General features: G+C 47.9%; 1 protein-coding gene across 5 annotated transcripts in view; it reads right to left on the minus strand.

The window, feature by feature from the left end:
- CASZ1 (castor zinc finger 1) overlaps positions 1 to 26,500 on the minus strand; it is a 274,581-nt gene that overhangs the window by 2,553 nt on the left and 245,528 nt on the right. For all 5 annotated transcript variants that reach the window (XM_039386351.1, XM_039386353.1, XM_039386350.1 and 2 more), the window contains 12 exons: positions 25,001 to 25,165; positions 22,370 to 22,542; positions 20,785 to 21,653; positions 18,720 to 18,861; positions 17,495 to 17,558; positions 14,806 to 14,966; positions 11,760 to 11,882; positions 10,877 to 11,212; positions 9,912 to 10,110; positions 9,222 to 9,393; positions 6,400 to 6,548; positions 4,373 to 4,607 (listed from right to left, as the gene is read on the minus strand). In XM_039386351.1, the coding sequence (XP_039242285.1) occupies positions 4,373 to 4,607; positions 6,400 to 6,548; positions 9,222 to 9,393; positions 9,912 to 10,110; positions 10,877 to 11,212; positions 11,760 to 11,882; positions 14,806 to 14,966; positions 17,495 to 17,558; positions 18,720 to 18,861; positions 20,785 to 21,653; positions 22,370 to 22,542; positions 25,001 to 25,165 (2,788 nt within the window). The remainder of the gene's footprint in view (positions 1 to 4,372; positions 4,608 to 6,399; positions 6,549 to 9,221; positions 9,394 to 9,911; positions 10,111 to 10,876; positions 11,213 to 11,759; positions 11,883 to 14,805; positions 14,967 to 17,494; positions 17,559 to 18,719; positions 18,862 to 20,784; positions 21,654 to 22,369; positions 22,543 to 25,000; positions 25,166 to 26,500) is intronic.

Raw genomic sequence — 26,500 nt, forward strand, 5'->3', positions numbered from 1 at the left:
TTAAAACTGCCCGGGGGGGAATTTATAGAAACAGGATGGACTTTGGCCAGGAGACTGCACCATCCCTCACTGTAATGAGCCTACATATTACAGTGAGTGCACTTAGAAAGACAGATGGACAGATGTTCAATGGGGCTAATTCTCATCATCACTAGCCAGTGGACTCTGAGAGAAAATACCAGTTCTGCAGCTTTCCCTTGGGTCTCAAAAATCACATGATGCCCCCAGTAAATAAAGAGCCCTCATCTGTCTTCCCTTTCATTCACAGGGCCAGTGCATCTGGCCAGTGCTCCCGTCCCCCAGGAACACAGTGACATCAAGGACTCGACCTCATTATATCTATTAACTTTTTTTCCTTCTCTGCTTGCTAGTTCCAGAATCAAACCACAATCTTCAGTATCAACATGCAGCGCAGACAAGGTTGGAGGCAAGAATTTCTCACCAGGTGCAGACCCGTGAGTGTAATTGGAAATTATAGCTTGCAACTAAAACATACTTCTTTTTTTTTTTGCCTCTCTTCTGCTGAAACTGCCATCCTCTTGAAAAGAGACACCATTTGTGACACTGAGTGCCTGGGGCCCGAGAACCCAGAGCAGCTTGAATTCTTGCCTGGGAGACTGAAGGAGCAGTCATCTGTTTGACTGGTGTAGAGTTATTCCCTTTCTGGCTGATGCACAGGTATTCCAGGAATAGTATTCCATACTAGTGCTGCCCTGCTGGCCCTTCAGTGACAACCCTTCAAGAGAAGGAGGTGACCACTGAGGGAACTCCCGGAGTTACCCTGGCACTGTAGGACACAAGTCACTGGAGTGGAGCAGGAACCTCCTCTCCCACATGGCCAGGCTAGAGAGGCTGCAGGATCAGCAAAGAACAGAAGGTTTCTCCACACCCATTTGTTCATGGCACTTGTGCTCAGGCTGCAGGTCAGGACACCAGCCTGGGGTTCCCAGGGCGAGCCCTCGGAGTGACAGGAGCTGGTGCAAACTGCACGCTGGGGATAACTCCGTGTCACTGCAGGCTGGGGATTGGCAGGCGCTTCACTACAGAATCTGGGACCAATTTACTCCCTGCTCCCCTCCTGAACATCTGGTACTGTAAAATCCAGTTCTCCACTCCCAGCCAACTCATGTGAGTGCATTTGTGCCTGGACAAGTTGCTGGTGTCCAGAGAAACTCCTTATTTTTAGAAAATTATAGCCAAACCATCAAGTCCTTTAGCATTAATTTGCATGAATGGTCATACTGTCTTCAGATGGGAATATGGGATACGTCATCTTTGGGGAAAGACTCTGGATGAGAAATAAGTAGAATTTAAATTGTACCTGTTTAAAACTCAATGTATCTACCCAGCTTTTACAACAGTTAAACAGATGTGCTTAAAACTTCAGTTAAAAAGCAATTCTGTTTCCTCATACAGGCAAAGTTTCGGAGTAAGGGCATGATGGAGAGAGATGACACCTTGGGGCACTCTCCTCTTTTGCCACCAGCCAACCTTCAGTCCCTGCACCCCATGGAACATTACAAGCCTCAATGGATGTGATCCCCAGCAAATCTCAGTGGTAAATGTTTGCCATGAGCTTGTCTCTCCAACTACCAAACTATACATAGGTAAAAACAAGAAACTTTGATTAGAGGAAGCACAGCACAAGGTTAAGATGTTTCAGGTTGCATGCAAATAGTTAAAAAAGAAGCAAAAATATAGTTTTTTGTGAATTTTGTTAATTGGCACACACTCCTCTGGACAGGGCAAGGATCCTTCTCCTGCCAAGTCCCATGAGAAAAACCCGTGAACTTCCAAGGGGAGTTGGTCCTCCAGCCACAGTCCCAACCATTGACCTCGGATTTAAACATTACTAAAACTGGCAGGAAGAATGACTGGGACATTTGTAGGCTGCCAGAAGCCTCTTAAGTGAGAACTTTAAGCATATGCCCTTAATTAACTAGAAAAGAGTTGGGAGTTGGGAGAAGAAGCCAAAACTGAGACACACCCTAAAAACCAATCCCAGCTGGAATGAGAATCCCCAGCCTGAGACATCTTGATCTTAGTCACACATGGGAAACATGGCAGCTTAAAACTAAAAAATCTCTCTGTGTTTTCTGCAGCTGGTTAGAGCAGATATAAATAACAGTGAGTGTGAGAAACAGCCCGAGCTGCCTGATGATGTCATGGCGTGACACCGCCTGGACTTCATGGGGAAGGCCCTGAGCTGTGGCTACATATGAAGCTCCCAAGATCAACAGAAACACAGGACCTGGTGCCTCCTCAGACATGGACCTGCCAAGATACACGTGCAGCAGAATATGGCAGGCACTGGGCTGGGTGGCCTGGAAGATCTAAGCAAGAATCCCAAGTCCCATTAATGCCACATGAGCCAAAGTTTGCTCTGTGGCCTCCTTGATGTTAGCAAGAGGCTGAAAGTGCATTTTAGCTGTGGATTTTGTTAGGTTTTTCTCATAGTTAGGAATTGGTGGGAATTGCTCTCAGGTACCTGAGTGTCTGTGAATGATTTGCTGTGGTTTTGGTTCCTTTAGCTGTGGTTACTGTGTGAGCAGGGAGAAGGAGCAGGCACGGGCAGGCCCCTGGGTAACGTTAGATAAGGCACAGAGCGACCTCGGCTGCTCTACTGACCCAAAGGTGCAGAGAAAAAAACGTGGGCAGGGTGAGTGGGGAAGGAGGTGGGCACAGGACACGGAGAGAAAGCAAAGAAGTGTTACCTGCTGCATCCTGCACTAAGGGAACGTCACTTTTTACTGGAGTTGGAGTGGCAATGATGGGCGAGAACCCAGCGGTGCTGGCGGCAGGCATGACAATGCCTCTGCTGGCTCCCAGAGTGGCACTGAGCAGGGAGTACGAGAGACAAGATGGAGAGAAGAGATAGGGCAGGGTGGGGAGGGGAGACCTAAGCAGGGCTTGTGAGAAAGATGGAGGCAGAGATGGTGGTGGAGGTTGTGGTGCAGTGTGGGCATCGTCGGCAGCAGCAGTAGCAGTAGAAGGAACCAGGCAGCCTGGAGAATGTGGAGAGAAAAAAAAAGCAGAAAAAAAAAAAGAAAAAAAAGAAAAAAAAAGAAAAAACACAACAAAACAAAAACCAAACCAAAACAAAAAACAAAAGAACTGAAATGAGAACCCAAGAGCAGAAGCAATATGATGAAAATGGAAAATACATTCACAAATGTATGAAACAGAACTGTAATGGAGAAGGAACAGAAGGTGAGGAACTGACAGCACCAGGAAGAGAAGGGTTGTCTCTGCAGGAAGTAGGGTGGCTTTATGGCATGGGGGAAGAGCCACAGGGTTTCAGGCAGGAATTCCTGATTGACTGGTCCTTGTTCACCTATGTGGTGCCTGCCTGTTCCAACTACCAGCTGTAAGGGTGCTCTCTCTGACATCTGGGGGGTGGAGCTGCTCCTGCCTGGAGAGCATTTCCTAGGAAATGTGACTTGGGCCACCACTGACACAGGAGAGAGTGCCAGGAACCACTGCCCACAGAACCCTCTGGAGAAGCCACAATGTCATGGGGCAACCACTGTGGGGACCCAGCAGTGACATGAGGCTGGCTGGGCCATGGGATGGCCTTCATCTGGTGTGGGAAAGAAAAGTAGGAAAATTAAAGCAAACTGAGGCAGCCTATGCAGAGTATCACACTTAACCTGGGAAGGACAGCTAAGAGATTCCTGAAACCATGAGATGATAACAGAACTCCAAACTGGCACCTGAGTCCTGACAAGCTGACCCTGTAAGACAGGGCAGTGTGAGATGGCTGCACGTTACCCTGGCAAACGGGACACAAGGGCAGGAACTTAATTCCCAAAAGAGGGGGTGATGGGGGTCTCCTCTGTGCAACACTGCACAAAGTGGAACAAGAGTTTCTGTGTGAGGAAGGGAGCTCTCTGAGCTGCTTTTATATGTGGCTTCCTGAAGATGTGGTAGGTTTTATCCCCTGTGTAGATAATATTTGCTGTTGTACAGTCCTTCTGTATCTCACCAGTACAGGAAAGTGCCTGACTTCAGATGCTGCTCAAGGAAATACAGAAAGGTACCAAGGGAAATGCCAAGTACAGAACAGGCCCACAGCTTTTTTTTTTTTAAAATCAACTATTAAAATAGACTCAACTCCAAGACCCGGGATAAAAACCTCTCTTCATGGGGACAAAAAAGGTATGCTGTTAGTTCCTGGATGCTTGAGGTGCACATTTTGATGGACCTTTCTCTCAAGTGCTGGAGAGAGCTGGGTTAGCGTGAGGCACTACTGTGAAGTTGGTACAGTTCATATTTTAAGGTGCAGCTATCCCTTGGCCTCTCTTCATGAGTTTATCTCCCAAGAGAGCAGGCAACTGATGACCCATTTCACACCCCTGCCCTTCTCCCTTACCTGCTGATGTACTTTCGTTGCCCACTGGAGTGCTGGAGCAGCTGCGGTCCATGTTGGAAGATTCCGAGGAGATCCCCCCAGGGCTACAGCCAGTGTAATCCATGTACTCATCTGTTTCCGTGTCCATCATGCTGGGGGGTCCCTGGAAGGAAGCTGGGGTTCCTGATGAGGCTGGGCTGGGTGCCATGCTGCCAACCTGGGGGAGATTCTCATTTCTTGGAGTGTGGCCAATAACCTGCAGCAAGAAAACAGGACAGGGACTTTCACACCAAAAGCGAGATGCCAAGACCAAAACCATCTGTCTGCACGTTTATCTCTCTCCAGTTCATGAGGGATGGCTGGAACATGCTTGTGAGTGGAACCCATGGCACTGGGAGAGTGAATCTTCCTGCACGGGGAGCTCAGAGCATTAAACTTGGCACGGGCACGTGAATTGTGATGCGCTCAGAGGCTGGGAGTGTTAATCTTGGCACCACCTCCTGGTGTGTGGATTCTGAGGCGTTCACAAACAGGAGGTGTTAATCTTGACATTGCTGCCTCACTGGGTAGGTCCTGCTGCAGTCAGACCCTGAGTGTCAGTGTCAGACCATGACTGTCAGTGCTGAGACACGGGGGACACACGTGTGTGCTGTGCTCTCAGCGGCCTGGCCTTGTCTGGACAGTCATGGGTTGGTACCCAGAGTATATCCCAACACTGCACCAACTGCCTACAGAGCACCATGGCATGGGAAAAACTGGAGGCAGTGGCAGCCCAGCAGTCTGGTCAGCTCTGCCATGAGCCCCAGGCTGTGGTTTGACCCTTGTTTGCTTGTTTGCTGGACTGCTCCATGGGCTGAGCCCAGACCAGGATGAGTGCTGTGTGCTCTCAGGACTGCTCAGGTCACCACTGCTGCTTCTCACTGACACAGGACTGCCAGTGAAAGGAGATGGAGGTCAAACCCAGCAACCCCTGCCCAGCATGCACTAAAATTCTCAGGTCTGAACTCAGCATGTGCTACAAGAGTAGTGAACACAAATCTATTTGTTAAACCCTGAGTTTGATTCTTGTACCTAAGCTTTCTGTGTAAAGACCCAAAGCTGCCACAACAGCAACACCAGTTCCTTGGCATCGGTGAGCTCATTAAATCCAACAGCACTAGGCTTGAACAAGTTCACTTACTGACAGTAGTTAATAACTAACAGGGACCTCTCATTCCCATGTTGTGGAATGAAAGAGGGTTTCCATCTTGCTTCTACAGATGGTCCTTTTTGTTTTCCATAAACCAGATGATGTTCTTATGGTCAGATCAGCCACAGGCATTTAAATAAAGCCAGCTTGTTTCATCTCCTAAGTCAATGGAAGCTAAAGCAACTGAAGAGCAAGAACGAGCAGGAGGTGGTAGAAATGCTGTCCCTTGGAGCAGCAGCTCAGTTCTGAAGCTCTTCCATTTATTCAGAGAACAGATAAATCTACTCTGCTAGTTGCTCTCAGTTACATGTTAGAAAAGCAGCAACTGCATCACTGCTACTTCCTGAGAGAGGACAGGAGTGCCCCAGCTAACTCCACATCAATAAGGGAAGAGACATTTCAAGCCTGGTATTTCTCCCATCTTAGGTGGAAGCAGCAAATGATTCTTTATGTGCAACAGGAAATGTTTGCTTTAACCAGCACGTTCAATTCTTCCACATCCTAAGCACTTTAATTTTAATAAGCCAACTGTGTATACTGAGAGAGCTGGGAGAGAGTGCAAGCTGTAAATATGATTATTTTAGTGTTATCCTTCTCAATTTTTTCCCCCATAATTCACAAGGAGAAGCTGTTTACACTAAGCAATGCCTTGCTGTCTGTGCTTCATCATCTTTCCTCATATCGTGTAAGTCCAGTGAGGTAAAGCCACTCTGAGTGTTCTCCCATATCCCAGTAGGATCCCCCAGTGCAGACACACATCCTTAAGAGTCTGGGTCCAAGTGTCCTGGCCCTGCAGCAGCTTTGCAGCCAAAGGGACCAACGCTGCCTGTGGATCTACAGCTCCAATAACAGGAGTTACCTGAGTGGGAACACGATCGAAGTTCTTCCCCAGCATCCTCCTCATGTGCTTTCTGGCGTGGGATGTCATTTGGTGCTTGAGCAGGAAGGAGAACTGGCAGCCCTCTCGGATGCAGTGGAAGTGACTGTTCACCTGGTTGTATTTGCAACCTGCAGACACAAAACCCGTTGTATGTAGTGCATGAAGGTACGGGGAGGGAGCAGGGCTGGGGGGAAGGTGGTCGGACAGGACAAAGCTGCTGCCATGTGGGTTTCTGGGGGATTGAACATTATCAATGGTCGTGGCTTCTTCAGGAACAGTCTTGAAGGTAAAAAAACAAACCCACAGTCTATTGCCTGCTGAGCTACTGCAAGAGAGGATTACAGTGTATGCTGATTTAAGAAGTGAGCCTGAGCCGAGTCCCATCCCTCATTGTTTCATTATAAAGAAAGGAACATTACCATTACATCTAGTCGTGCCTAATGCTCTCCAGTCTTAGCTAGTGCCTTTTCTTTTACAAAGAGAACAAAACCAAGACATTTAGCTGTATCACAGAAGTTACAGTCAAAAATACACGCTCATAATTAGATTAGAAATAAAAAGTTCTTTTTCTCTTTTTTTCCTTTAACTGTGCTCTTGGAAAAGCAGTCTCGTATCAGCTCTAGCTCTGGACAGTGTGTGCTCTCTGGTCAGATAGGAATGAGCCAGGAAGTGTTCATTGCCACTCCAAATTTGTTGTATAATAGGGGCAGCTACTGAACAACAAGCAATTCACTGGGTTCTGGCATAGAGCACTTCACACGTTCTGCTCCTCGTGGCTACAGTCATGTGTGCCAGGGGTGTGTGGCATTAACAATCCCAAACAGCCACTTCCTATAGCTGATAAATAATGGCTTGGTATAGTTCAAACACAGCTGTACCAATAATCAAGTTCTGCTGTTCTCCCCCCCTCCCTTGGCCATACCCTCAGATACACAGAGGTACAGCCAGGCTCACTTTTACGCCCATCCACCTTTACTTGAACATGTATTTTTTCATCTCTCTCTCCAATCATACACGTATATATTTATACACACAGAAACATACATTAAAAAGACCCACCACCCTATCATGTGTGTTTGTTCAGAAACATTCACAGCCCTTAAAGCAGGGCAGTGATTTCTGCTTACACCCATACACACACATTTTCTGAATATATCTCTACACGCACAACGTAAAAAGCAGAGACGCAGGGAGACACAGGGATGGATTCATGTTGGTATAACCACACACCCCCACACCACCCCATCACACTGCCTCTATCTGTGCAGGCAAATGCAGGGTGCTGGCTAAATGTGTGTTTACTGCACAGCAGGCCCAGCCTATGGGCACCTGTACAAACTGCTGGATGCAGGGACCCCATCCCTCCCCAGCACAAACACTGCTGACACAGGCACAGCCTGGAGCTGCCTCGCTGCCAAGCAGCTCCTGGATCACCCAGCCCATGTGGAGCTCTCAGACAGCGTTTTATGTCCATGCCAAGAGTGTGTTTGTTTAGGTATCACTCTGCCCACAGCCCCACCTCTCCTGCCCTCCCCATCCCTCTGATCCCTGTGCTCTGGGACTGGGAACAAACAGTGCTGTGGGATGAAACACTATCAGCACAGGGCAGGTGAAGGCTCGCCTGTTGCCAGGGCACCGTGTGGGCTGGGTGTCATCTATCACTGTCCTGCTTTGTCTGGCCCCTGCTATCACCTGAAACACCCAAAGGTGAGCAAATAACACAACTGCTGAATCTGCTGCCATGTGTCAGTGAGACCCAGGCAGGTACTGGCCACAGGGTGTTGACACTCATTACCCTGGTTACCACAAACAAGCTGCCATTCGGGTACAAATTTTTTGACGTATTCAAAGCTGAGAAGTTTGGTTCTGGTTACTGTGGCTGTTTCCCTGCAATGGGGGGGAACAGCACCCAGAAACATTATTCTGAACCTTGTTTAGTTCCAGCCTTTGTTCCAACCAGGAGTGACAGGGAACTCTTGGGTCTGTGACACTGTTAAGCCAAACCACAACAAGAACCCCAGGAAGTTCAGGGCAGAGCTCTGCTGGAGCTCTCTTTAGGGACTCCCCCTGTTCAGAGCCCCGGATTTCAGCTCTAGGTCCCTCCCCAGGAACTCATTCTACTTTCTGTTGTTTTGTGTTTGTTTTCCCAGCTTTGCACTGGAGGCACTTGGATTTAATAACTGCTGCAGTGCTGCTGACAGTCCTGGCAAGTGGGCCAGCCCCAGTCTGAGGCTGTGCCATACTGGGTGTTCCCCTAGGGCCTGCTCAGATGGGAGGCTGTATTCCCTGGGAGCACGATCACAGGGGCTCTGGAGAACTGGTTTGGAGGAGAAGGGAGTAGTTTATTGCATGCTCTTCTCCACCTCTCTCTCTCTGGTTATTTGCCCTTTGACTTCCAAAATGCTGCACTGGCAATGGTTAAAAAAAAAAAATAAAATCCTCCTAAGAGCACCCTTAAGCTTCCCCCAACACAAGCAGTAGGTCCAAAAGTATAAAAACAAACAAACACCAAAAAAAAAAAAAAAAGCTTTGACAATTAGATAAAAAGGAAAAACAAAGGGGAAGCTGTATGTCCAGACAAATACATATGTACAATTCTCTCCATCACAGTTTCTATCCATTTACTTTGAGTCTATTTGGGAAAACATGATGCACATCAGGAACTGCTTTGTGTTTTGTTGCCTGTCTTGTTTAGTGATTTAATGACCAAATACCTCTTAAGCAAAACCTGCAGGTCCTAACTCCTGGCATTCTTGGCCTGGGCATGGCACAGCCCACATGAGAAAGAGAACAAAACTCACCCAATCTGCCACATTCTTCCCTCTTGGTAAAATACTTGAAGCCGTTGGCTGCCCTCCTCTCTGCCTTCTCATGTTTCTTCACGTGCCAGGGCAGCTTGGTGGTGATGTTTGTCACGAAGTAGCAGCCAGGACGCAGACAGTGGTAATGCCCTCGCATCCGGAATTCACAGTGCTGGGGGGACAAGCAGGCACCTGCTTTAGGCAGGACTAAAACAAATGCACCCTCACCTGCCTGCCACTAATGGTGTCCCTTCTGAGGAGTGAGAGGGGCCTGAACTGACGCTCCAGATCCCGAGCATTTTATCTTCCACAACCTGCAGAGCACCTGGTTCCCTCTCGTCTTTTTGCCTTGCTGTTGTGTACTCTGTAACACACTGCTCTGTGTGGCTTTCCCTGGATTCATCACAGATTTTTATTCTATTTCATCCTGTGTCTCTCAGGTCACTCTGGTCCCCCTGTCTGCTTCACCCCCTGCTTCACCCCAGTCAAACAAACACACAAGCACCGCAATTTCCCATTAGATAGAAACCAAACGTTTTGCAAGACCATGTAATTAAGACCCTTCCACGGTTCTGTAGTTAGACCAGGAATGCCACACTCAGCCTCCCTTCCTGCTGGGGAGTCAGTGTACCTGATCCTTCTCCTCCTCCCACTCCCACAGCATTCCAGATGCTCTGGAATGGCTCTTACCTGGTTGGGACAGAGACACTGCAGGGAGTAATAAGCAAACTGGTCTCGCACGTTCACCAGGTTGTTGTTGGGGTTGATGTGGTCCAGGCAGTGGGATTCTGCTTTGCCAGAGGTTTTGCACACATACTTGCAGTTCCCAAAGAGACAGTGGAAGTGGAATTTGTTGGCGTACTTGCAGTCTGTTGCCAGGCAGGGATCACTGGAATACATCCAAAACCCAATCATCACCTTCACTCGTTTCACACATTTGTTCCTTTGCCAAAATTTAATTCACGGGGAGCCCAGCTGAAGCCTCCATTCCAAACATGGCCCACAGATTTCCCATAGCCACCTTTCTCTTTAGGGAAATTGAAGCTGGCAATGCTACTGCAATTCCACCCAGGCAGGGCACTCTCCTGATTAACATTATTAGAACACAGCAGTGCCTGGTGGGTTCTGTAGTCTTTGAGGGCCACTCTTCCAATTTAAAGCTCAACAGAAACAAAACTCTTGGGAAATCCCACTGCAGGATTCCAGGGCTTCCCCTGATCAGACAAAATCATCACTGGTCTGCCTCATCAGCTCAATGGGTTTGGTACCTTACATCCCCAATTCATTCCATAGATTTCGGGCCCAATAACCCTTCAGTGTCAAAAATACTGCAGACACCTGTGTTTCTGTACAGCCCTCATAAGGGATAAAAAAGGAATCAGTGATATATCACCAAGTTTATTTCTCCTCTAAATTTGTGCCTAGAAGTGCTCTCAGATGTACTTGAAAATCTTGATTTTTTTTTTTCCTAAGATAACTGAAAGTATTTCCTGGACTTCAGAGAATTAAATTTTCTGTGGGGTAAAGGCCAGAGTACTTTCTAGGCAGAAGGTCTCGGTGGTGAATAGAGGTGTAGTACTGCAGCTCTGAGGAGTGGCACAGAGGGCACTGCAAGGCTGGGGGGACAGAGGAGGCAAAGGGCAGCTCCAACTTACTTCTCCTGGAACTGGAGAAATCCGGGTTTGACCTGAGGCTTGGCGTTCTCCAGGGAAGTCGTTGCCAAGGGTGAAGCTGCCAGGTTAGGCACTGATGCTGGGATCTGAGGCATCTGGGGTATAGTGGAAGCCAGCTGCTTCCAAGCCAGCAGTGTGGGGGCAGAGGGCACAGTAGCTGGACTTGGAGTGGGCACGTCGAGGGCAGGAGCACTTGCCATGGTGGCAGAAGTAGCAGATGGTGATGAAGGGGCCAGTGAAGCTTTACTCTCAGTAGTGGTTGAGAAGGGAGACTCAGAGTTACTTTTCACAGTTCCACCCTCAGTTCGGAAGTGAAAACTGCAAAAGGACAGCGTTCATTCAGACATAAATTCTTGACCATTGCAAATAATTTGATTAAACATCAACAAGAGTGGGGCAGGAGTCTGCAAGCAAATTAGCTGAAGATAAATCCTAAAAGGGGCTCTGTAAACTGTGCGTAAAGATTTAGGGCCCTCCTAGACCGTCTGTGAGGAGAAGGGAATTCCTTAAGAGGGGTGGAGAAATCAGAGAAATGAGGTGTGTGAAACCAGGGAAATGCCACAGTCGGAGCTCAGTGTGCCTGTGGGGCAGCTTCCCAGGGCTGTGGAGAGAAGCCAGCAGTTTGTTGTAGTGAACCACAGGGAACTATCCAACAGGAGAGACCAACTGTGCCAACAGATCTGTCTTAAAATCTGCAACATCTCCTTCCCTTTGACCCCTTCAGACTCAGGCTGCCCAAGGCCTGACTCACTCTTTACTTGGACATTCCCCTGCCTTTACAAGGAACTTGGGGTGGTCTTGAGCTGGTCTCTCCCTCCTTGCAGTGTGTGCAGAGCTTTCTCAAGGCTGCTGCTCTCCCACTTACTTGGCGTGTTTGATGGCTCCATCCAGGGTGCTGAACAGGGCCCCACATTCCTCCACCACGCAGTGGAAATGCACCTTGTGCAGGAAGTCACACTGGGCATCGCAGAAATCCTTGGTGCCAAACCTGGCCAAAGCAGACAAGCAGGCATCTTAGGGAAGGCCCCAGGAGAGAAGCAGGGTTGGAACAGACATATTTCCTTTGTTTTTCAACTCTATCAGCGTTCCCACAAACAACAGTCGCTCAAGGGAATCCAGATTCCCCTCCTGCCTTGAAGCAGCAGGGTATCCCACAGATGGGAGACAGGGAGCACCACCTATGTACCCACTGCAGCCTGGACTGCAGAAACACTGCAGAGCATCATCCCTGAACACAGAACAACCACCCTGCCATGCAAGCACTGTCCTGGATGTGCCTTGTGTCATCCTGGAGTCATCCTGGAGTCAGAGGGTAAAACCAGTTCAGTGTGGTGTCACTGCTCACCCACTGCTGAGATCCTCTGTCTTTAAAAGAGCAGCACAAATACATGTGGTTTCAGGAAACTCCAGAATCACAGGGAATGGAGAAATCAAGTAAGAAACACTGGCAGGAAGGATTTGAAACTTAACAAGGGAATCTTGCATAATTAAGATACAACAAACTACAGTTGCTCTGATGAGCAGGAAAGCAAGAAACAAACGGCAGCCTGTGTGGTCCCAGGAGGGACCTCTCACCAAGGGGAGGGTAAAGGGAAAAGAAAAAACTTCTACTGGAGAAGGCCTGGATATACAACACATGCTGTCAGTTATGGCTGCAGGGAGAAGAGGAAGGAAAGCAGGGGTGGGGTGAGAGAGATGAAAACAAGTTACTGCAAACTAAAGGGGTTGCTTTACCAGGGACAAGAGGTGCTCAACCTAAAAAAGAAGGCCCAATGAAAATGGGAGGTGATGAGTCAGAAATGGCTGCACTATAGCATTTGCTTTGGGTGAGAAAACTAAAGACAAAGCAGATAAAGGGACTGGTTGGAAAAATATAAATATACACAAATCAGCCAGTCTGGGTGATGTATGTCCTGAAGTGCAATGGAAATTAACTCCCAAACTGATTGCATGACTATTTGCTGGTTTTTAAGCCACAGAGAAGAGGGAGGTACTATGTAATTGGAAAAAAAAAACCAACAGTCAAGGTACTGGTTGTTTCAGGGGGAAAAAAAAGTCAAGTCATCTTTGGCAATTATCACACCTCTGGCCTTAACTTCTCCTTCCAGTAAAGTAATGGAACAAATATTAAGAGGGAGGAGAAAATCATTAAACATCTAGAGGATAAAGGAACCATGAGCAATAAACAGCATCAGGATTATAAAGAATAAATCTTGCCAGACAAATTTAATTGCTTTTTTTGATAGAATTACAAAATTAGTGGATGAAGGGATGCAATATATTTGGATTTTAGTAAAGCATTTTGATACAGTCTCGCATATGCTCAGAATTAATTCCAATTGGCCTGGATGTGATGCCACCTCATGGCTTGAAACTGGCTGAGGGACTGTAAACAAAGGCTGATGACAACCAGCACCACACTGAGCTGGGAGGAGGCATCGTGTGAGTGCTGAGAGGAGGACTTGGGGTAGCCTGAGCTTATTTAACATCTTCATTAGTAATCTAGGAGTGAACAGCGTGATAATGAAATTCAGAGAAGATATACTAAACTGGGAGGAGTTGGTAACACCAGTGCAAGAGGAGAGAAAGAGCAGAGAGAGGCCTGGCAAGAGAAGGGAGAGAGTTCAGAGCACCAGAGTTGTGTTTGAGAACACACAGCTGATACACTCGGGGGGATTTGTACACAGGGGACTCACAGAGCAACACGAAAGCCTGCCCTGTGTCACAGGGGGTGGCAAACACAGGACATACACGTTGCTCTGTATAGGTGCAAACAGTGAGCTGCCCATGTGGGGGGCACAAAGCTTGTTCTGCCTGGGTGGTGCCAGAGCAAGGGCAGCCCAGTTGGGCACAGAGTCAGACCAAAGGAAGTAAATAAGCCTGGTTAAATGGCACGCTGAAAGTCTGTGACCATCTGAAAGGGGTGAACTCCCAACTGCACAGAGGAATTATCTGCTGTGGTTCAAGGGGATACAACCAGAAAGAACTGCAACAAAACTACAGAAAGGGAAATTCAGGCAGCAAACATGGAAAAAATTGTGACACTGAAACTTCTTAGGTGGTAGAATAATGCTCCCAGAGACAAGAAAATAGCCACACTGCCTGGCATAATTACAACTAGGCTGGACCAAATGCAAATGGACTGCAGGGAAGGATCTCACAGTGGCCAGGGGCAGATGGACTAGAAGACTTCCTAGTCTTTTCCATTAAAGCCTGTGATTTACAAAGTGTCCAGAGGCATTTGTAGGCGATTAATCTGTGTCAGAGCACAAAGCCATGTGTCTGCCTGGGTGTATGTGTGTGTGCTCAAAGCATGTGTCTGTCTGGGCATGTATGTGTGTGTGGGTGAGGTCTGGACCTGTTCCATTTTCTTTCTGAGTCTCCTTTCCTACAACAAAACCAGCAGACACCATCCCAGTTCCCATACCCCTTATACATACTGCCATGTCCCAAATCCCCCCAACTTTCTCTGTTTCAGTGGCCCGTGGTCAGAGGAAATGCCCCAGGAAGCCCTTTAAGGCTCCACGACCCCTGTGCAGTATCTGAACATGGTCCCACACGAGGTCAGTGCTAAGGGGACACTGCAGTGGGTCCCCAGGACTCACAGATCAGGGACATAAGGAGCAGCCTAAGATGAAATGCAGGCCAACAGAGCCTTGTGAAGATCTGTGCTCATATTTGGTTCTCAAGATGCCTTTGGAAAATAACTCTGTGGGGCAGACATTCCTTACGGGACATCAGCACCTGGTGCAGGTAGCAGGGACTGAACACGCTCCAGGTAGTCAGGGTATGGCAGAGTCAGGCCTTTACATTTAGCAGAACTCTGAATTCAGGGGTGAACCAATGAGCCAGACACTTTGCAAAGAAATCCCTTCCCCTTTGCTGCATTCCCAGTTCCACGCTCTCCTTACCGGCGCAGGTACATCTTCCACGGCTCAGAGAGCTTCTCCTGGACAAGGGCCTTCACTGCCTTGCCCAAGTACTGGGTTGGCTCCCCAGCCCCAGCCTGGCTGCCATCACCTTCTGTCTTAATGTTCAGCAGGTTGCCAAGGCTGGCACTGGTCTTGGACATCTGGAACAAGAACACAGACACTGAATCAGGCCCAGCAACAGCCATGGACACCCTCAGGACTGTCCCACACCAAGCTGTGTCTTCAAAGATTGTGAGAAGACAAGAAGTCTGCACAGGCTGCCCCAACTACATCAGCAAAACTTAATAACACCTCACTTCTGCATCCTCCACCCAACTATCACAGAGCACTCGAGTTCCCATTGAATATTCATGGCTCTTGTTCAGCAGTGAAGCCTCGTGTCTATTTTATACAGGGGGGAACTGAGGTGAAGAGAGGTCTCCTATTTGACTATGGAAAAGGTGTGCAGGCTAAAACAGTAATAGCCCTGTGGAGCTCCTACAAAATGCTGGTCTCTACACAGAGCTCTGGTAGAACTGGTAAGCTCAAGTTTATTTTGAGTAACCTTGTCCCTGCCCCAAGGATGTCTCCTTTTAAAGTGAGTATCAGGTATGTTGTGAGGGTGGAAGGAGGAGAATGTCATTCAACCTGGGAAAAAAATTCTGCCTCTACTTAAGTCCCTGGAAAATTCTTATTAACTTCAATAATGAAATATGTCACTTTCTGTGCTAAATGGACACATCCCCCACAAAGCAGGACTCAGACTCACAATGTGCATTTTGTGAGGCTTCAAATTGACTCTGCACAGAGAAGGTTTAGAGGTCCAGATGTGGTGTGCAGGACAGAAAAAAGAAGTCACTCAAGAGTGCTTAGAGGGAAAATTTTCTTTCAGAATAAATGCACAATTTCCCAGACCCTTTCTTGCTCTGTTGTGCTCTCGATTACCTCCAGTAACAACAGTGAATTTCACAGCATGAATAAAATGCAGGATTGGGCCCAATACTTGCACTGGAAACTCCACCCACTCGAGGATCTCAAAGCCCTTTATAAATATCAGTTAATTAAGTCTGACAGCCCCCTAAATAAACTGCAATAGGCTACAGGAATCCTGGCTATTTGAGGCTCTCTTAATGCCCCCTGAAGGTAAAGCCCCTGCTGCTGTGTGGAGACTGCAACTCTTTATGGCTGGAGTCAGAAATCCAGGTCGTCTGTTTCCACTGGGGTGCTGGGCATTCCAGTCCTGTAAAGGGCTCTTTTTCCTAGACAATGAAGGATTCCCCCACGGACACAAACTGTGCAGCAAGAGGAAAAGACAAGTGTGATGTGTTCCTGAGCAGACCGAACTCAACTCGGTTCCTTAGAATTCTTGGAATCAGTTCCTTTAATCAGTGGGTTCTACTCTTTGCTGCTTTGTGTCATTGGTTAATCCCCTTCTTTTAAAAAAAAGAACCTGAAGAACTCACAGTTTGCCCCTGTGCTACGCCTGTTTGGCACAACATAAAGAGTCGTGTGTCAGGCTGCACACAAGCCAATGCTGATTTCCAAGCATATGCTTAAATCCCATGTTATCCTGGAGATTTTCAAGTGAAGTGCCCACTGAAAGAGAATTTCCCCGATTTGGGGCCTTCAGAATGACTCAGGACCCCGGAGAGCAAACTCACTATGCACATTTACTCGCTAGAGAAAAAGCTGCATATTTGGAACCACTAAAGGGACAATACATGGGAACAAATAAGAAATTAAGTTTAAAAGGGGACATCAAAAACCCAGTGTAACAGAGAGCCCACAGAGGAGAAAAGTGACACGAAGGATAAACACAGAAATCAAACAACACAGTGAAAACCAGTGATGAAACAAGAGAGAAAGGAGGCAGGAGATTACGAGGCAAAGTCACTTTGCCCTCTCTTGAGGGTTATATGGCCTTGATGCTTGTAATGCCCAGAGCCAAGGGGTGGGCAATAGTTATGCCTGTAAAACCATCACACAGCAGAATATTAAAGCATGGCTCAAAGGCTGCCCTGATCTCTACTGCAGTTGTATGCAGCAGCAAAATTAATCTTGGTACAGTAGAATTTATCATGTGAAAGGGAAATATATATTTGAGATGATGTATAATTTAAGGAAAAAGTAAGGAAAAAGAAACTGTACATTATCTGAAATAAATATTCTAGAACACGGTAAAGGGGATTCTGTTGGACACCATTACTCACACCAGAAAGACAGGAATTGATGATTTTGGTTCAAAACTTCTAATTTTTTTCCTTCTCTTCCATAAAAACAAATTATTCTCCCCCTCCCCCAATGAAAAAAAATGTTTTTAAGTAAATAAACAAAATGAATAACTATAAAAAGAGAGCGAGAAAGAAGTTGCCAGGTTCTGGAAATAAAAATGAAAGAAAAAAAAAAAAGCAAAGGAACCTTTCGGAGCCGTCTAGAAAGGATGGAAAAAAAAAAAAAGGTGTCAGAGGCTGCAATATATTTCTTCAGCCAGTTCATTAAATTAATTCGTAAGCAGTGGCTCTGAAATTATACCCGATGAAAAATGGTCTCAAAATTTAAATGGTACAAACTCATCTTATTAGAGGCAAAACATTAAAAAACAAACGCATCTCGGCCCCCCCCCCCCGCTATCGCGGCTTTAATTTCTCGTGGTGGGGGCAATGAAAGGCGTGTGATGGATGGCTCTTACCTTATTCATAAGCGAGGATAAAAGAGATGAATTTGCCGAGACTGTGTGGCCATTTGATTCATTACTGGAACACACAAACCAACAGGGTTTAGTTGAGATGTGCACAGGGACCGGGAGCGCTCAGATTAATCCTCCTCCCTTCAAGCTGCCTCAGTCCTCACCTGCTGCATCCGTAGGAAGAGAATGATGCCCACCCTCCCCTGGGCAGGCCAAACTCGGGATAGCCAAGATGGAGAGAAAGGGAGCCCGAGGTCTGCAGGATTTAGTTCTTTAAGCTCCTAAACAGCCCAGACCACTAACTCAGTGTCCAACCCACCCAACCCACCACACTTCATTAGTTGACTCACAACCTCCCCCATGTTCTGCTCCTTCATCCCGCTAGAACTTCCCATGAATACATCCCAGAAAACCAAGGGGGACGTTGCTGAAGACTCACACTGCCAGGGACATGGGTCCCCTGGGCAGCAGAGAGGAAGGCAAGGCAATGGTCAAGTGCTGAAAGGCAGCCTTGGGATCTCACACCATCAGCAGCAGCTCTAAGTGCTGGGGTACCAGGTTTAAAGAAGGTATGGCCAGGAATGTATGAAAAGGTCAAAGTGGAGCTCACTTATCCCCAGGATCAGTTCCTCTGCCCTTTTTCCACACAGGACAATCCCCAAACACTCCTGTTCTCAGCAGATATGCCAGGCAAGTGGGACACATGTTTTGAGAAAGGTGCGTTCACATTGCACAACCATGACCATAACCATGGATCATGCCAGACCCAGACCAGAGTTATCCTGACACTGGGCTGTTTTGTGTGTCCGATTTCTCAAGCAGGTGCTTCCCTCAGACCTGGTTCAGCAGACAGACAGCAGTGCCAGTGCTGCTGCTCAGAGCGTGCTGAGGTGTGGCACTGGGCCTTTGATCAGTTCGGATCACAAGAGCAGGACTAAGGGAAAGCAGCTCTGCCAGTGGCTCATTTTCCAGAGGGGAGGTCAAGAGGTGAGGCTTTTGTCAAAGAGTCAAAAGGTGCTTGTGAGCTCAAAAAAACATCTGGAGAACATACACTTGAGGGGGACTATAATGACTATAATAACCATCCCTGCCTGCAGTTTCGGGGAGTCCAACTCAGCCCCTGTGAAACTGCCTTTCACCAACACTCCGTGTCCTTGTGTTACAGGTACAGGAACTTCCCAGAGCTCGATGCTGGGAAGAGCTCAGTGTGCCTGTCCCCTTCTCTCACCCGTGATCCTTGACGCTCAGGTCCAAGCTGTGCTCCTGCAGGGAGTCCTGACTGGTGGCAGATGATGATCCCATGGCCTCCGCAGGTTCCTGCTTCACCTGGACCGGATTGAACCGTCCGGGAGCTGCTGGTTGTCCATTCCCTGCTCGAGAAAGACACCCAAATTAAGTGCAAAATTTAAATGAAAATGTAGGTCTAAAATGAGGTTACAATGGCAAATAAGTAAGTTAAATCACTGGCACCAGTGCCTAAATGGAAAAAGCAAAGGAAAAGTGTGGGGGGAAGGGAAGTGCTGGGATTGCTGGTCAGCGTTTATTGCCAAGTTGACATGATGGGTTCTGACGTCCACTCCAGCGTGGAAATTCTTCAAGTGATAATTATTGCAAAATTATGTCAAAGTTGTCCAGGCTATGGGCCCTTTAAAGGAGAAGGGCGGAAGGAGCGTGGGGGAGACCTGATTCTCTGCACAAACTGTCATAACTAATTTGCGGGGCTGCCTCTTAAGCGTTTATTAAAGACTCTGTTAATGCTGAGGCAATGTGGCAGCTTTCGACTGCTAGTCAAGCCCCCTTCCCCGTCCCCAATCCCAGCGTTGCCGTAGCGACAGCGCCGGCCCCGACACTGCGCCTGCCCAGCAGGAGCATCTGCCCCGCCGGGGCGATCCGAGGTGACAGCGAGGGACCCGCGACCTCCCGCCACCGCCCCCGCCACGTCCCCACCGACCGGGCAGTGCTGCCCCGCGGGGAGCTCTGGGGAAAGAAAAATCCGAATTAAAGGAAGAGAGGGGGAAATAAAAAAAAAAAAAGAGGGGGAAAAGGGAGAACAAATTAAAGAGAAAAAAAAATTAGGAAAAAACAGCAAAGAAAAAAGGAGGGAAAAAAAGTTGCTGACAGGAACATGTCTGCAGAGCTTTTCTCCACAATCCCCAAGTGACTAAAATATTAATTTGCCCTCCGGCAGTACAGCTGACAGCGAGCTGCTTCTCAGACAGCAAGTGGCATTTTATTAAAAAATAAAGGAAAATAGTTTCCTCAATGACCTTTCTCTGCTTTAGGAAACAATTTTTCAAACAATAATTTTAAAAGTATGTGAAAGTTCCCCTCCCTCTTTAATCAGATCGCTTCGTCCTACTCCCCCGTTTGCTCAGCACTCCCACAGCCAGGGTCAGCAGCTGCTCCAGCCTCTCCATGCCCCAGGAAGGAGCTCCAGGGCAGCCCAATGCCATGGGGGCTGCCAGGCACAGCCTCCCCCCATGACCCCTCGCTGCCCACCAGGAGCTGACTGTGTTCAGCAGACTGTGGAGGTTCCCTGTGCTCTCCTGGGAACCCCATGTCCCTCTCTGGAAGGGCTGGGCATGGGCTATGACCTACATCAGGTCTAGGTGGCAGCAGCAAGAGCTTCATGCTGCCCCAGGGGAGTTCTCATTCCCATCTTTTATCTCCTCAGGGAGCTGCAGGGACAGGTGAAGCACAGTTTGCAAGGACTGACCAGGAGAAAGGTCCTGTTTGTGGACTGTACCAGCACTATCCCCAAACCCACAGGTGGGGCAACAGAGCTGGAGCACAGAACCAGCATCCCAGACCAGAAAAACAACAGGCCATGGGCTACAGCATCATCACCACAGGGACCAGCTAAAGCTCATACAGTCTCTGCACAGCCTGCAAGTATTGGCCAAGCTTTTCTTCATTTCCATTTTCAGTACAGTGCCTCTCTCTTTTCAACTTACAGCAAACTACACATGGCAAAACTCTTCCTTCAGCTCTGGTAAGAGCCTGCTCCTTTTGTGGGCAAAGCTGTGTTTCCTGCCTCTCTTCTGGCCAGGTGGGTATAGCCAGAATCCACAGGAACCCATGCCAAGACTGCCCTCTCCAAGGGTTAACTAGACACAACCAAGTTCACTCTCCCATTCATGTTCCTTTACTACCTCCTTCCCACCTCCAGTCCCATGGAAGTGGGAAGGAGGTAGTAAAGGAACATAAATGTCACTGGGTGGCTTCTCATTCACTCTCAGTCATCAGGCACTGCTCTGCCTCCCACCACTATCACCACTCATGGGGTAACTCACCTGCTTCAAGTGCCACAGAGGGCTTGAGTGCAGCTGCTGCCAGCCTGGCCATCATAGGAGAGATTAATCCCTTGCTAGCAGAGATCCTTTCCATTATAGATGCTGCTGGAGCTGGAGAGGAAGTAGCCGCTGGCTCACCAGATCCTGAGACTGCCTGGGATGAGGAATCTGTAGGAGCAGATGATGTTGGATTGGCGCCAGAAGAACCAGCAGTCATCAGATTAGCCGAGCTGGCAGGCAGTGGTGTAGAGACCCGACTGGGGATGATGGGGAAGAAGGATCCAGCTGTCCCAGGAAGTGCTGAGTTGGAGAGTGCCAGGGCCAAGGGTATATTGCTGGGAAGAGCCTGGGAGAGCAGGCCAGAGATCTTGGTGGCTGGTGTCATGCTGTTGGCAGCCTTGGTGGCCTGTGAGGAAGCGAGCTCGGCCGCAGAGGAGGGCGCGGCCGGGACGATGAGAGACACGGAAGACTGTTGGCTGGTCGGGGAGGCACTCAGGCTGGAGTTCTTGGAGCTCATGGCAGAGAAGTCAATGAGGTCATCGTTACTGGACTCCTCCTGCTCGTTGTCCTTGGAGCCCAGGAGAGAGGCAGGCAGGCCCAGCACTCCCGAGCTCCGGATGTGCCGGCGCTCGTGTTTGCGTTTGTGGGAGGTCATCTGGCTGGTGGAGGTGAAGGTGAAGCCACAGCCTGCCCTGATGCAGTGGAAGTGGTTGGTGGCCTTGCTGTAGACACAGCCCTCATACTTGCATTCCTCGTACTTGTAGAACTTCTTGAAGCCATCCTTGGCATAGGCATCATCTTTGATGTGGTAGCTCTTGTGCTTCTCAATGTCACACTTGTTCTTGAAGGTGAACGTGCACCCAGGTCTCCTGCAAGGGCATCGAGGACAGGGGGGTTGGCTGTGTGGGCAGGAGCACAGCCCAGCTGCTGTCACCTGCCTCCCTCTGGGACAAGGACTGGGGCCAGGATAAGACAACGGCCTGGCTGCAGAGGAGCTGAGGAGCTGTGACACCAAGGCCAGCAGAAATGCTGCCATGTGGGACAGCTGGGATGCTCACTCCCCTCAGAGGAACAGCCACAATAACACAGGCACCCTCCACTGAAAGTTCCAACCAGAACAGCAGCTAAAGGGGACTAAGGTACAAACTGTGTTTTCCTGCTCTTCCTGAGAACATGAGAAATCAATAGAAGAGCAGTTGTGCACAGAAGGCCCAGTCAGGCCCCAAAAGGGATGAGCTGGCTGGAAAAAACCCTACCATGGAAGTGCCATTAGCAGTGTATTAAGGGCCTACTTCAGCTGCACTCTGATGAGCAATGTGATCTCTTTCCCAAATGATTCTAGGATGTATTTTCTAGTGGGTATCCTCTCCTCAGATCATACTCCTGCCTTCAGAGTGGTCTCTGGAAAGATCCTGGAAATCCCATCTGCCCTGGAACATGAGTTCTCTCAGGAGCAGGACTGTGAAGGTCACAGCAGGGAAAAACCAAGTCCCTGTGCACACTCCTGAAATTCGGACTTGGTAGAAGGAGGTAAACAGAGCACACAGCTCTGAGGCAGGATTCCTCCCCCTCCCTGCTGTCTCACCTGCAGTGAAAGTGAGTGGTTTTCTGCCCGTAGAACTGGCACTCCACAGTGCCACAGTCCTCCGTGGCGCGGAACCGCTGGAACCCGTCGTTGATGAGCTGAGTGTTCTTCTTGTGGAAGTTCTCGTGGGTCATCACGTCAGAGGTGCTCGTGTAGACCTTGTTACAGCCCACCTGCCCCAGGCCAAAACAGGAGTCATCAGCACAGTGGTTTAACAGCCTGCCATCATCACCAGCAGTAATAAACACACGAGCAGCACACGTACATTTAACAGTTCCATTTGTGTGCTGCTCCTTGGAGTATTAAGTCATCACTTCAATTCCCAACCTAAAGACTGAGAGAGCAGTTGTGGGAAAAAAAAAACAACCCAACCCAACTCTCTGGGCATGAAACAGTAAGAAAAAAAGGGAGGATTGAAGGGATAAAAGACCAGCTCTGGATAATCATGCCTGCTTAGGGAGGCAGTAAGCAGGGTTCATGCTCTTAAGGAGAAGGGAAGACTAAGAGATGTTGTTACTTGTTGTTATCTTGGGGTGACATGGAATGAAGTAGGAGCTTCAACTATTTGGGGAATACAAAACTGAGTGGGAATAAGTTATTTTCTTCTTTAGTCCTTCTGAGAGGTAAGGCAGGGTGGTGCAACATGGGGCCAACCAATCTTTCGAGGCCATAATAAACAGTTTAATTCTAGCAAAGCTTACACCCAGTGTTCAGCTGGTGACTTTTTTTCCCTGTCCCTGCTCAAGACTTCCCACGTCAATAATTTTAAACTTGTGCAGCAAATGGGAATGGTGTGATGAGGAGGGAATGCTGAAAACCTGCCTTCCTCTGGGCAAACCGGGCAACTTTGCCATATTGAGTAAAAAACCACTGGAATCCCAAAACGTCCTCAGCCCTGCTGAGGGAGGATTTTTTTTTCTTTTCTTCTAGCACAACGTGTGCCAATGCCTGCACCATCTCAGAACTGAAGAGAACAAAAACACCACCCCTTAGTTCAGCCCAGGTTGATTCAAACAGGCCATAACAAAACCCATGACAAATACCCAGGAAAAAAAAAAAAAGGATCTCCAGCTATTTCCAATATTAAAGAGCCTCTCTCTCTCTGCACTGACACCTTGAAAAAAGACAGGCCCTGCACGGTATTAAAAAAAAGAATTAAACAAAAACCTCCTTAGGAATAATTTGCAATGCAGCTCTTGGTGCTAAAGCCTAAAAAAATGTCCGTTTATATAAACAACTAACTGAATTTTATCCACACCAATTATGGACATAAAGAAAAAAAAACCCCATGAGATGGATGGCACAAATTCTGCCATTTAAGCAGTATTTTCTTTAATTGGGAGTTTATATTCAGACACCTTTCCTGTAAGACACTGCTTACAAGGGCGTTATTTTACTGGAAGACAGTGGGCACAGGGTGGAATTAGCCATATATAGTTGTGTAAACGAGGGTCTCTATTTGAACTCAGAGTGACTTGAAGCTGTGAAACACTCCTTGTACTCTAAAAAAAAATTAAATTCTATCCTGCTCAATTGAAGAAACTAAACAATCAATATTATGGAAGTGTAACAGAAAATGTCCTCAAGAGCAAGTCACATGAAGTTCCCAATTTATCAAATGCTGTAAGCACATGCTTCAACCAGCCCCTATTCAGGACAGAACTTGAGTGCATGCCTAACATTTAAGTATGTGCTTAAGCCCCATTGACTTCAGAAAGCTTACCTGACTTCAAGTTAAACATATGCTCAAGTCTATCCCAGCAAAGCATTTAAGCATGTGATTAAGGCCTTGTGACTTTAACTGGGATCTTAAACTGCTGGGACAGGGCAGGGACTGAGCCTGACTCTTCTGACCAGAAAAGCTGCCACCAAGGGTTGCCTGGTCCCTCTGTAACTACAGCACATTCTCAGGGCAATGGCTTAGGCCACAACTCTGATGAAACGAGCACATGTCAAACCCTTGAATCTGAGGAACAATCAGGGTGAGACCCAAACAATGTGGTGTGTCTGTGTCTAGAACAGTGAGGGCACCTCAGAGACAACTGTGCAGCAGCTCCAGCTCTGGCTGTGCCCTGGCTCCTGGAACATGGCTCCAGTGGACATCACACACAGGTACCACTGGTGGGGGAGATGGAGAACCCGGGGGGTTAAGTCTAAGTATGTGACATTGAGGTTTAATTACTTTAGAAATTGATTATGGAGGAAATTAACCCGGTGTTGAAGGGCAGCTGTGTCACAGAAAAGTCTGATTTCAAGGGAGGAACAGATCAGATTTGAGTGGAGGCAGAGGTCCCTGAAGCTTGGAAAATGGGACTTGCTTGGACAAATGAAGTCCAAGACTGTGAGAAAACCTTAAGACCTGCTTTGCCTCACTGCATGGACAAGGCTTCTAACAACAGAGAATGGGGCTTCCCTTTGCCCTTCCCAACACTTGGCAGGGCAAGTGCAGTGAGGACAGGGCACGGACTCTTCAAAGGGGCTCCTGAATCAGAAGCAAGCAAGACAGGCTATGAATGCCCCCCTGAATGTCACCCCTCTGCCTCAGAAGTGTTGGCCTGAACTCAAGAACCCTTGAAGAGCACCGCAGGCAGGACAGGGCTCCAGCAGTGGCCCTGGCTGTGCCCCCATTACCTGCATGCAGTGGTAGTGTGTGCTCTTGCCGTTGAGGTGGCAGCCGTGGTAGTACACGCTGCAGTCGTCCAGGGGGCTGAAGCGCATGAAGCCGTGCTGCAGGGAGTTATCCCGCTTCTTGTGCATGTTGTAATGCCGGATCACATCCTGCTTACTGGTGAATCTCTGCAGAGGGACACAGACAGACACACACGCTGAGACTTGTGGTGGCAGTGGGGGAGTAATCCCAGGGCAGGGTGGGTTTTGTTGTTGTTAGTGGGACCAGGAGTTTAAAGCTTGGCAGTAATCACCCCAGGAGAGTCAGGCTGAAGAGGAATCGTGTGCATCTATCTCCTTGGTAAAGGGAAAGTAAACACGACACTGGGGTGATGTCCAGAACCAGCTCCCTGCAGCTTTAAGACTGCAATTTTTCTAATATAATTTTAGCTGCTCCTATCTCAAGAAGACCTATAGATAGAAAGCAAACCAGTGAACTAAACAGGCTGCAAGAGAGTAACCCAAGCTTCCAAATCACTCACTGTAGTGGTTAGCAAGACACTGGCTGCCACACTCATGTCAGACTGGGAAAAACACTCTGCTCTTTCACACTGTTTTCCCATTCTAAGTCTCCTGCCTCCCCTACAGGGTAGGATAACTTTATTAGGAAAGCAGGGACACACAACTGCCTTCCAGTCACAGAAAAAGATGGCAGTAGAGCTCAGAACTAAATCTGTATGACCAGAATATCCTTTTAATCCTCTACCTGCCTGAAGGAATGAAGGGGTACCCCACTGTCGGAGCAGGCTAAGTGCCTTTAAAATGAAGCTTTTCATTTCTATTTCCCACAGACATCAATATTTAACACTGAAGGTGGGAAAGTAAATCTGATTTTTTTAAAAGAAATCAATATCCATTTATTTTGAGGAGTAATTGAAAAGGCCTGTATTCTAATGTTTAACAACTTTTCCAGTCTCCCTCATAGGAAACAAATGATTATCGCTTCCACTCTTTCCTCCTATAATATCAATCCTGATCAATCTTGCTGGTATTGGCACGGGAATATAGGGATATAGATTTCAACAGAAATCCCTTGGAGGCTGGAGGTATGATTTCCCAGGGCGTACATACAGGATTGCTATTGCCAATCATTGTTAATTTGTGCCCACTTATTACAGAGCGTTACTTATTCTAAAATATATCTCAGCCATAAAATAATTTGCATTTTAAAAAGCAGCCTAAATCCTTATTCCCTGCGAGACCAGACAGTTCCTTTGCAAGCAGCTTCCAGACTCCTTAGGAAATAATCATGAGGCCAATCATAATAATAGGTTTTTCTGTTTTTCCATCCTCTGTGTTTCTCTCTTTCTGGTGCAGGGATATCCATGGCACAGTTGGGACAGACTCATTTCCATTACTTGATGCTGGGTAGGAGGACACTGAGTGCATCCCAGAGAGAAACTCTCCTTTGATCAATAGAAACCCACAGCCAAGCTCAGCAGATCCAGATCGACTTCCTCTGCT

Source organism: Pipra filicauda, unplaced genomic scaffold (assembly GCF_003945595.2).
Source record: "Pipra filicauda isolate LSUMZ 115617 unplaced genomic scaffold, ASM394559v2 scaffold47_size6085603_pilon, whole genome shotgun sequence".
Lineage (NCBI taxonomy): Eukaryota > Metazoa > Chordata > Aves > Passeriformes > Pipridae > Pipra > Pipra filicauda.